We start from the raw sequence: 12289 nt of genomic DNA, 5'->3' as shown, positions 1-12289 counted from the left end.
TAACTTGGTATTAACTGTCCCCACTGCATCAGATGACCAGAAGCATAAACATTTTGAAAACCCGGAATTTGCTGCGTGTATTTCACATGCAGCTGGAAAACTCAGTTCTTCTTAGGTGAAGGAACCTTATAACAGCAGAAATAAAACAGCCAGTTACATTAAGAAATGTTCAGACCAGTGGCTGGTAACAAACTCAGGTATCCAAGTTCTTAAATTCAAATACATTAATATTCCAGATTTGTCTTCCAGTAGTCTTGCTGTGAAACATCATGTAGTGCTTGAGACCGCAGTGGTGTAAAATACATCCATGTATCCCTTATATAAAATAGTACCTGTTCTTATGGTAATTTCTTCCAACATTTAAAGTACATTGTGATCATTTGAATTGAGGCAGTACTTTGTAAGTACAGCTGACCGGGAGCACCATTAGTAGAAGAGATTTGTTGGATTCCTGTGAAAGTGAATGCATGATATAGCCAGTGATCCATCCTGTGAAGGAGAAAAGGAGTATGAGTAACAACTGAGCCATAGCTCTCCTGAGGGTATCAAAGCAGGTTTTCAAACAGAAGTAGTGGAGCTGGGAGAAGGGGACTTAAACACAAGCATGGACATGTGCCAAAAGGCAAATAACAGCCGTGAAATTTTTCATTTAATCAAAATTCAAATCTTCCACCAACAAAGAGGCATGACAGAAAATTGTCAGCCAGCCCAGTCAAAAGCAACATTAGCAATAGCACTTTTGACCTACAAAAAAATGCAGGAGGATTTTTCTTGGGAGAAATTATTCCAGTTTCTGTATCTTGATTGCAGGTCCAGAAAGGTTCTGAGAATAATTTAAGGCTTTTTTTTTTTTTTCCAGTGGAAACATCTTTTGACATTTTCCCAGCAATAATTATAATGTGGCTGTATATCTGTATTATGCTGGACTTCTTAAGTATAAGCATGTAACTGGTTCTGCTGAACTTCCAGCCCGTGTTGAAGCACTTTGCTGGATGAGAACCAGAGCCCTTTCTTACTACCATACACTTACTCAGTGAGGTTTCTGCTAAATGATATGCAGATTGGAGCCACTATCTGTTTCCACTGCAGTTAGGAACTCCAGCCTACACCATTTCTTTGCTTCCTTTTGATTTGTTGGTAAATTAAGTTAGTGATCTGTACTTGATGTGGATGCTTAGTGCAGTATCAGTGGATTCGGTACAGTGCCCTTTACAATGACCTTGCAGCACAAAGAGGGACAGTGATTTGCCTGAAGTTTCTGTGGATTTTTCCAGATGTACTGAAAGCCTCACAGCACTCTGTTTATAAATCATAATACTGAGCCACAGAAGAGGACAGTATAATGTGTCTTTTGAATTGTTTTCCATCTGTGAGACTGAGAACACTCTCACTGTGAAAGCTATTTTTATATCGTGAGCTTGTTATGGCCAGTATCTGTATTTTGGGCCTATCCTAATCTGCTGGGGTTTTGGTTTTGTTTAAATGCTTATAAGTAAAGTAGGCCTTTCAGGAGAGTTTTGTTACAGCTTTCTGTTTGACTCAATAAGCTTAGCCGCAAGGCTGCTATGTAGCTTTATAATGCTTTCATTTGTTCTCTGGAGGATAATGCATTTTTACTACAGCAGACGTGTTTGAGTTGGATGCATTTTGATGAAAAGGACTGGATCATAAGATAGTTGTCTTTTTTATTGCTTTTTAAATGAAAGGCAGAAGTTTGAAGCTCTCGGTCCAGATGATGGGTGCATCAACACAGCAATCAGAAATGTGGATGGAATGCATATGGGCATGCAGGCTGGATGAAATATCTTTCAAATTTAGGCATTGTGCATAAATGCTTCAATATGGTGTGTGTCACAGGATTAAACAGCAGCAACTCAGGACTAGCTTGTACAGCTAGTGTCAAAACCTTGTTTCACTACATTTTCAAGGCTACCTGTGTTGGTCACTGGTAAGATTAGAACTCCCAGTATATGCAAGAGGCCTTCAATGCCTCTGGAGAGCATTTCTGCTGAGTGAGATCAGTTGTTTCTGCCTCTGTTTTATGAACACGCCCAGCTGGACTTGAAAGTACATCTTGGTTTGCTGTCCCTGTGCTGCTTGCCATTAGCTAGGAGTACACCACTTGCAATAACATTGTGAAAAGTAATTTATATCTGTAATGGTCCTGAGGTGTTCACTGAAAAGCATAAGGAAAATCATGGTGTTCTCCTAGGGCTCAGATGAAAATTCACATAATAGGAAGGGTCACACAATTTAATCTAACCTCTAGTAGCAGGGTTTTTCTTCTTAAATAGGGCACTAAACACATTGGGAATAAATAGTGGATTCTTTTTGCCCAGGCACATTTTAATGGGCCAATGCAGAATGCTAGAATCACCCATTTGTAAGGTTGAACCTCTCCACTGTTCTTGCCTGAGACTTTGATTCTAGCATGGTTTCAGTTTTTCCCATCTTAAAGGTGAAATCTGAACAGCAACATTTACTTGTCTCAAGCACATAAATGGATTGTATAAGTATCAAGTGTAATGTTTCTCATTTTTTAAATACCAGCATGTCAATACATGCAGAAGGAATGGAGCAAAATTCACGTAGTTATGAGACTGTAAAAGGCTTTTTCTTTTCTTCTTTTAGCTGGTTCCTCTCATGTGAAAAAAACGCTAGTCTCCAAGTCCTCTTCATCACCATCTCCATCCACATCATCTCATCCCAAGGCCTCTAAGGAGACTTCCAGCAAATCGAGCACATCAGGGACTCCCAGGGGCAAGAAAAAAACTGGGAAACATTCAGCCCCACGAACAGCACCAGATGGAGCTGCTTCTTCCCCCTCAGGTGCCACAGCCAACAGTTTGGAAGTAAAGGCAAAAAAACTCGAACCTGAGCAACCTTCCATACTAATTTCAGAAACGGAGGATGCAAACCAAGCAAGCAAGCTTGTTGTCCCCCCTCCTCCCACCTCTGCCCCTCCTCCACCTCCGCTTCCACCTCCTTTTCCTGCTGGATCTGGTCAGCCCACTGTCTCTTCAGATGCCCAAGAAGTGTCAGATGGCTGTGCGGCAGGGCCAGCTGTCCCCGGATCAGATGCTAAGCCTCCTCTCCAGGCTGAGCATGGCACAGATGACAGCCATGCCCTAGACAGTGGTCCAGATGCGGGTGGAGGAGACACAAAGAGGTAAGGTGGTATGGCTGTCATGGGTGAATGGTAAGACCCACAGCCAAGGAAGCCACGTTTCTTCAAGTAAGGGATGCTGCAGGCACATGGGGAGCTCTTCTGTTTCTTCTGCTGACTGGTAATGGTTTGTGTTGCATTCCAGCACATTTTGTTCCTTGAGAGTGCCTTTGAGCCAGTCACCTGCTGTACCTCATTTTTCCCAAGAAGGTCATTGCTCATAACCTGCCTCCTACATCGTGTGGCTTAATGAGACCACTGTGTTCACAGCACAGTATCAGCCAGTAGCTGGTAACACTTTTATTTCCCTCTCATAAAGGCAAACAAGAAATACTGCTGCGTTACAAGGGTTTTTTTGTTTTGGTTTGGTTTTTTGCAGATGTCATTAAGTATCTCTCTGCTAAAGCTCTCAATTCAATAGCTGAATTTACTTGCACACTTGAAAATGACAGTTTCAGGCCTTGCTTAGTAGGTGTTTGGTCTGTCACTGCCTAGTAGCTTGTCTAGGTCTCAGATACTACAAAATCTAGTCAAGAGAAAGGTCATAATTGCATTTTTTTTTAAAAGAAATAGTTGGCAGCAAATTAAACTGGCTTATTAATCTGTCTTTTCCCTGCCACAGGAACTTTCATAACAACCCAAGAGGGTTTAGTCTAGATGTCAGTGGCCTAGAGACTCCTTTAAATTCCTGCTAGTACATCTGTGTCAGCATTATGATACTGTACTGTTCTCCCCTTACTCTGCTCTTCCATAAAGATTTTCCTAAGGCAAACAGTGCTCTGCTGCTGTTTTCAATGTTCATCAGTGATAGGCATGAATATTTTGGACTTAACAGCAGTAAAACTGTATTTAAAATAGATAGAGATACAGAACAGGAAGCTTTACATTCCCATCTGCTCTATGACTTTCTTCTCTTACCCTCAACTTTATGAGCTGTTTTTCTCTTCTTAGTAACCTTTATGCACTGTTGGTCGCATCACACAAGCAATAAGATAGAATTAGCATTTTATTTTGTACAGGCTTTGCAGCACATCATTCCAGATCATTTGCAACTTTTTTTGTAACATAGAATCATAGAATCGTTAGGGTTGGAAAGGACTTTAAGATCATCTAGTTCCAACCCCCCTGCCATGGGCAGGGACACCTCACACTAAACCATCTCACCCAAGGCCTCGCCCAACCTGATCTTGAACACTGCCAGGGATGGAGCATTCACAACCTCCCTGGGCAACCTATTCCAGTGCCTCACCACCCTAACAGGAAAGAATTTCCTTCTTATATCCAATCTAAACTTCCCGTTTAAGTTTTAACCCATTACCCCTTGTCCTGTCACTACAGTCCCTAATGAAAAGTCCCTCCCCAGCATCCCTATAGGTCCCCTTCAGATACTGGAAGTCTTCTGTGAGGTCTCCACGCAGCCTTCTCTTCTCCAGGCTGAACAGCCCCAACTTCGTCAGCCTGTCTTCGTACGGGAGGTGCTCCAGTACCCTGGTCTTACTCGTGGCCCTTCTCTGGACTTCTGCAAGTGCACACTGCCTGCTCATGTTCATTTTCTCATCGACCAGAACCCCCAAGTCCTTCTCCGCAGGGCTGCTCTGAATCTCTTCTCTGCCCAACCTGTAGCTGTGCCTGGGATTGCTCCAACCCAGGTGTAGGACCTTGCACTTGGCATGGTTAAACTTCATGAGGTTGGCATCAGCCCACCTCACAAGCGTGTCAAGGGCCCTCTGGATGGCATTCCTTCCCTCCAGGGTATCAACCGAACCACACAGCTTGGTGTCATCAGCAAACTTGCTGAGGGCGCACTCAATCCCACTGTCCATGTCACCGATGAAGATGTTAAACAAGACCGGTCCCAACACTGATCCCTGAGGGACACCACCCATTACTGGTCTCCAGCTGGACATTGAGCCATTGACCACAACTCTTTGCGTGCGGCCATGCAGCCAGTTCTTTATCCACCGAGTGGTCCATCCATCAAATTGATGTCTCTCCAATTTAGAGACAAGGATGTTGTGTGGGACAGTGTCGAATGCTTTACACAAGTCCAGGTAGATGACATCAACTGCTCTACCCCTGTCCATCAGTTCTGTAGCCCCATCATAGAAGGCCACCAGATTGGTCAGGCAGGATTTTCCCTTAGTGAAGCCATGCTGGCTGTCACCAAGCACCTTGTTGATTTTCATGTGCCTTAGCATGCCTTCCAGGAGAATCTGCTCCAAGATTTTGCCAGGTACAGAGGTGAGACTGACTGGTCTGTAATTCCCCGGGTCATCCATTTTCCCCTTCTTGAAAATGGGGGTTATATTTCCCTTTTTCCAGCTGTCAGGAACTTCACCTGACTGCCATGATTTCTCAAATATGATGGCCAGTGGCTTAGCAACTTCATTCTCCAGCTCCTTCAGGACCCACGGATGGATTTCATCAGGTCCCATGGACTTGTGCATGTTCAGATTTTTAAGATGGTCTCGAACCAGATCCTCTCCTACAGTGGGCCTGACGTCTTCATACATACATACGCATACATGTACATATCTATATGCTTTATGTATGTTTTATATATGTAATTTTTTTAGAAAGAGAGAAGTTAATTGGAATAACAGAACTTTTATTTTCACTCTTGCTTATACAGTTTGTGTCCCATTTGTGTTTTGTGCTGCCTACGTTAATGTGACACCATGTCTGCTTATGAATTGACAGCTTAGCTACCAAAGAAGACCAGGAAGGGGAGGCACCTGACCAGGCACACTCTGAACTGGTGGAGGAGGCTTCTGACACTGCTGCTCCTCCTGAGAGTGAAAGCAGCAGAGAGAGCCACAGCAGCGACTCAGACTCTGATGGGCCAATACTGTACACAGATGATGATGATGATGATGATGATAATGCAAGTGCTGAAAGTAAGCATCCCACCAAGAAGTTGCATTACCTTTTCCCCATTGCATTACGTGAGCATGCCTGACCCATGCTAGTGTGAAGTAAAGAGAGGTATGGCTGCATGGGGTGGGTTTAGATGATTCACTATTTTGCCACTACAGAGAAATGGGTGTCCCACTTCTCCCTAACAGCTGTGATCAGAAACCTTCTGGGAACTATGCAATGGTGAGAGCAGATCAAGCATTGCAAGGATAGGAGTGGAGATAGGAGGAACAGGCTCAGAAGAACATGAGGGTGGACATCAGAAAGCCATTGATTTGTCTTGCCCATGTCATGAACCTCTGCTGTTAAAACACCAGTGTGACTTTCAGCTAGTCACACGAGCACTGCTCTAGATATCCCAGAGTGTCTTGTGGGAGTAACAGTCTTTGGTAGACAGTAGAGGTAGTCCATCAATCAGCAGCTTCACTGTCTCAAAGTAATTTGTTCCTCTTTGATCAGGATGTTTTAAGCATTGGAGCACCTTAACAGGCAGAGGAGATCACAGTGGATTACATCTACTTTCACAGCTTTGAAATTTCATCTGGAGTCATGACTATATTATCACCCTAATTTGACAGATGTCCTTGCTGCTGCTGAGGGGGGTTGTCCTGCTCACCTTCTGCCTAATCCCTGCTCCCAGCTGTTCATTCTTCCCTTAGGCCAGCAAAAATGTTTATTTTTGCAATGGTGGCTGTTGTTGAGCTGATTTTCAATAGAATCAGTTCCCTGATCATGCTCAGCCAATGGCTGCACCTTTGCCTGAAATCGAAGTACTGTGCACCAAAGGGGGATGAGGGAAAATGAACGTTTAAGTTTTTTCCTTGGCCACTGGTGCAGCAGAAGCTGATGTGCCAGATAGATCAAGAGGCTGAAGTTTCTGCAGTTCTGCATTTGGTTTGAATACCATCCAAAGTGGTAGCAACCAAAAAATCATGTATTCAGACAGCAGCATGTGTCTTACGAGAAGTGAGCTGGGAGCTTGTGGTGTTACCAGACTGTGTTATGATGTGGTGAAAATCTGCCAGCCTAGGACATAGGTAGCCCCCTCAGTCAAAATATCAAGATACAAGGGAAGGACTAAAGGCCATGAAAAATACCCTTCCTTCCACATCTGGCTGTGGCTATGGCTAACAAAATTGCATGGCCCTTGTCTCTACTATATCTGTTTTATGGACAAACAGATTGCTTCAGTGCCTGGGGGTTCCTGTCTAGGTCATTTTACAAGCACTCAGAGCACTTTTCTAAACTGTATTTTTGTTTTAATTTACAAATCAGTTAAAGTCTAAAAGCACTATACAAGAACAAAGTGGTATTAGATTGAAAGACAATTGAGAGAATGAGGGAAATTATGACAGAGTGAGACTAAACCATTTAAGGCTGAAGAAAAAGAGCAACAGCTTGCTAGATATACTAAGGGGATAAATAAACCAACCTGTAATGTATCATAGTTCAAAGACACTTAAGTATAAATTTGTCATTTTTATCCTGGCACTTCACAGATGACAGGTGATGTTTCTGAAACTCCCCTATCAATGTGGCTGGTAGCTCTTTCATCCAAGCCTTTCAGCTTTTTATTGTTGTGAACTGAGCTAAAACTACTTCTCTTTTGATGTTTATTAAAATTCTTCTGCATGTGGGAACATGGCTGCTTCTGGAAGGTATTCAAGTTCTTACTCAGAGTTTGTGTCTCTAACCTAAGTATGAATGAACTGAATTTACCCTTCTCCTCCTTTCCTCAGGCTCTTTGGCAAGTAAAATTCGTCGAAGGGATACTCTTGCTATCAAGCTTGGCAACAGACCATCTAAGAAAGAATTAGAAGACAAAAACATCTTGCAGAGGACATCTGAAGAGGAGAGGCAGGAAATCAGACATCAGATTGGAACGAAGCTAGTGAGGTATCAGTTGCAGGGTAAATGTGGTTTCATTGGGCCGAGATGGAGGAAGAGAATCGAAAACACTGGGTTCAAGTTTAAATGCAGCCCAATATGCAGTGCAGGATCTTTGTAGTACAACTGTCTGGAAAACAGTATTTTTATTTCTCACAGAACTTTAAAATGTCAGTAATGCATTTTTGTCCTGCAAGAAACAAATCTGAAAGCTTTAGGGGGGGTTGGGTTGTTTGGTTTAAAAATAAAAAGAATAAAGAGGAAGAGAATAAGAGTGACTCCATAGCAGTAAGTGCCATGGTTCAACTTTTTTCTCAAATAGGTTAGCAAAGACTTGCACTTATATATACCCATCTTGGTCAGAGGAGTAGTTCCTGACACACAGAGCATGCCTGTGCATGTTCATTCATGCCTTCCCCATCCTCCTCCTGTTCTCTAACTCTCTCATTATTCATGTGCTGGTTCCAGCAAAAGAAATGGAAGGAGGCAGACCTTGTTTACTGCGCCGACCTCTGAGGCATGTCTTTCTCATGCTGTTTAACTTTCTCTTTCTGGACTTGAGAACATTGCATTAAAAGAGATTAATTTTCACTTCCATTTTTACAAGCTTTTTTTTTTTTTTTTTAATCCTTATAAATGTTAATTTTGGCTTTCATGATCTCTGAAAATAGACCACAAAATGTCTGGATTTTCCCAGACCTGTCCTTGTTTCTCATGTGCTCAGAAATGTCCAGATAGATTTGCAGGATGTCCTGTGTTAATTGGAGATTTCCAGATACTGGGTAGTCCAGCCAGTACTGCTCCAGTACAGAGTACCACAGCCTTGCATCAGCACTTAGAAGATGAGCTGAGTTGCTCTATGATGATGGGCTGTGTCATTTCTTTCATCCCTTAACCATGACAGTGACACATCTATTGTGTAGAGCCCAAGGGTCATTTTTCTTCTGCTAATAAAGTGGTGTGGTTGTTATCTCTGCTTTCCTGACTGAATCCCAGCTCTGATGATCACATCCTGCTTCTCAGTGTCCCTCAGGGGCTTGAACTGCAGAAGCTGCTCTGATTCCTGCCCTGAACTTCTTGTGCAGGGACACTGGTGGTTCTGCCAGGAAGCTGGGGTGGCAGGAGAAGGTGTCCATGCATGCCAGGGCTGTGCTCATGCCTGAAATCACAACCAAGTTTGACGTCTGTTCCTTAAAAATTCCTGCTGTGGCGGTCAGCACCTGGCAGCATTGAGGTCTGATGGAAAACTTGTTCTCACAGCTGGGTAGAGTCAGGTCAGGTCCTGCCTGGGGCTTCCTACAGCAGGGGCTGGTCACCCATGGTAAACTTGACAGTCTTCCCCACCAAACCCAAAAGTCCAAGCATGGTTTGAATCAGAAGCTGAAGATGATTCATAGTGAACTGTGTGAGGTTTGCTGGACAGAGAGGCAGCTATCTTTAACATAGTAATATTTTAATAAATTTTACTGCTGAGTATTTTCCTGCTGCTTTTCTCAAGTGAGCAAGTGAACTTGTCTAGTAGGCAACATAGGCACAGCATCAAACGTGTTCTCCACTGTATAAACCAGAAAAAATAGGTTTTTTTTTAAATGGCAGTTGTTATTTGTAGGTAACCGAATAAAATTAAGATTCGACTAAAGCTCCCACTTGTACATAAAAAACAGTGAGTAATGCACAGCTTTTGTGGGTTTTTTTAATGAATAGGATTTTAATTCAAGATATCTGAGAATAACCTAGCAATTAATTGTATATCTTATAATGATGGTGCCTGGGAACAAAAAAAGGTTTATGAATTTCTTTCATAAAATTGTTATTGTAAATGAGGAATTTAAATCTGCTGATATGATTTCTTTAATATTATGCAGGCATCAGTTATTTAGGTGTTTGAGTGACAGCAGTACATACATTAAACCAAATGGCCATGCAGTACTGTGGTTACATGCGCAGTTATTTTAACTGTCTGGAAATTATCTGATTTGTTGAACACCTCTGCTGGCAAAGAATAGCCTGGCCACATAAGAAACACCTTTTAATCTGTATTACAAATCATCATGTATTATTTGGATCTGGTTTTAAATCAGTCATTTACTTTGTTCTCACAGGAGACTTAGCCAGAGGCCTACAACTGAAGAGCTTGAGCAAAGGAATATCCTGAAGCGTAAGTATTTTATTCAGGTTTCATCTAGTATTTACTTACAAAGTGAATATATGTTGGATTCATATGGAAGCCTGTCACTGTTGCTCCAGTGTTAGATCCGTAACTGGAGAGAAATTATGTTCTAGAAAATAATGTGTCAATACTAGATTTATATACTAACCTGTAATGGTAGCTGTGAAAACTGTATACTCAGTATGCCAAATTTTGCTTCTCACAGTCCCACTTCTTGAAGCTGCTCCAAACACCAGGAATGACTTAGATACCCTCTCTCTATAAGTAGTTCTAGGCTGGTTAAACTTCTGCCTACTTTTTATGAGGAGGACTAGGGAATATCAGTAGGAAGTGGGAGGTGGGAAATAAGGGCAGAGGTTGGAAGGAGGAGTAGAAAGAGGAAAGGGGAAGTGTTCAGGGGAAACTGAATAGGTATATGACAACTACATCAGCATGCTAGCCTTCATATCCACTTCTGACATAAGTGTCTTCTGTACTGAAACCTGCATGAGACATTCTCACTGAATCTTAAAGGTCTTTTCCAACCTGGTTGATTCTGTGATTCTATAATATCTTCCCATTGATTAAATACTTCCATAATATCCCTGGTGAAGAATTGAATAATTCAAATAGTCCGGGGCAGAGGAGTGAAGTGCGATGGATGTTTACCCCATATACTTATTCTCCATTTACTTATGTTGGTTTTGTTCTTAGGCTGACAGACATTTCAGAACAGGAGGGTTTTTTTTTGTCTTCGTTTATGAATCTTTCCATAATATGGCTGTTACCTAAACAACATACTGTAACAGTTGCCATGCCCAGCTCCATCTAGCCTTGTGTTCATTCTGCAAAGGTAGCCTAGCACTTCGTGCCTAAGTAGAAGAAATGAATGAAGAAAATGCACATGCAAGTCTTTCACACATAGCAAGAAATCAAAAACCTCTTTTATTCTTAAGGTATAAGAACTTCCCACACTTGATGGAAGAGCAGGTATAATGTTGTTATTTCCAACAATTCTTTGGAAAAGTTGAGAGTTCACCCGTGCAACCCTGGTGCACAGCATGCTAATGGAAGGAAAGAAAATGGGCTGTTAACCTGACAAAATCCATGGACTGATCACTCTGTCACCGGCTTAGGCCAGCAAATCAAAGAGACATAGCAGTTACTGGCTTTTAGACAGTCATCCATCTAATAAAATCCTAGTGCTGTTGTCCAAGCTCTCAAAAGCCAAATAGTGCCACATCTTACTGAAAAGGGAAACTACAGCTCATGCATTGTGGTGCACAGGAGCAGGGTCAGGGGACTTCTGTCCAGCACATAATGTAAATAGACTTCCTAAGACTATAATTTCTGAACCTATAGATTGCATAGATAAATAAAGTACAAACCTTTTTTTTTATATCCACTTGTGCTGGATTGTATGAGAAAAGTAATTCCAAAACATGTTTGGTGGGCCAGGATATGGCCACTGAGCTGGGAGCACCAGCTGGGCTTCCTTACTGCCCTCTCTATTTCGCTCATCTCAGGATAACTGATCTAGCAGTGAACCTGCGATGTATTTAATATCCCTTTTGCCACTGTTTATTCCATCCATTGCTTTTGCAATAAGTAGCTTAAGACTTGAAAGCAGTTAATGGATTTCTTCTCCCATCTCAGCTTGTTTACTTTAAGTTTTTGGCAGCATACCAGGCTTTGCACTCAATGCCTCCCACCATCCTCCCCTGCTGCTGCCAGGGGCTATCTTAAAGAGGCAAGGGAGAGCAAAAAATAAAGCTTATAAATCACAAGCAGTCACAGAGTCATTGGCAAGCACATAGAGAATCCAGAGCTGCCTTTTGTTCATCACCGAGATATAAAATATTCTGAGTTGATAGTGATCTGTAAAAGCAAAGGAAACTAAAGCAAGCCTGGGTTTGTGCTGAGTCTGACTCAGAGCCCCTTAAGGGTGCAAGTTCTCTCTCAGCTCCAGGGCAGTCATATTATTTATCAAAATTATTACATTCCCTTCCTGTGGATCATTTGAAAATGTTTACATCTCTTAAATGTCTTTGTTGCAGGCGGCTTTGGTGAACAAGTTGGAATTTCTTTCATAAAGCTTCCTTCCTCCTATTTTTAAGCAATAGATGAGGAGAAGGGTTTATATTATTGCCCGTATGTAAACTGCAGCTAAG

At 42.2% G+C, this 12289-nt stretch overlaps 1 protein-coding gene across 6 annotated transcripts in view; it reads left to right on the top strand.

The window, feature by feature from the left end:
- PHACTR2 (phosphatase and actin regulator 2) overlaps positions 1-12289 on the top strand; it is a 134105-nt gene that overhangs the window by 109636 nt on the left and 12180 nt on the right. For all 6 annotated transcript variants that reach the window (XM_061471695.1, XM_061471691.1, XM_061471690.1 and 3 more), the window contains 4 exons: positions 2632-3169; positions 5867-6063; positions 7822-7978; positions 10072-10127. In XM_061471695.1, coding sequence (XP_061327679.1) covers positions 2632-3169; positions 5867-6063; positions 7822-7978; positions 10072-10127 — 948 coding nt within the window. The remainder of the gene's footprint in view (positions 1-2631; positions 3170-5866; positions 6064-7821; positions 7979-10071; positions 10128-12289) is intronic.

The sequence above is a fragment of the Pezoporus flaviventris genome, unplaced genomic scaffold (genome assembly GCF_033815535.1).
Source record: "Pezoporus flaviventris isolate CSIRO_AGI_PZ_B2104156 unplaced genomic scaffold, CSIRO_AGI_Pfla_v1 ptg000066l, whole genome shotgun sequence".
NCBI lineage: Eukaryota > Metazoa > Chordata > Aves > Psittaciformes > Psittacidae > Pezoporus > Pezoporus flaviventris.
The sequence above is the reverse complement of the archived record's forward strand: the minus strand, read 5'-3'. Positions and strand labels throughout refer to the sequence as shown.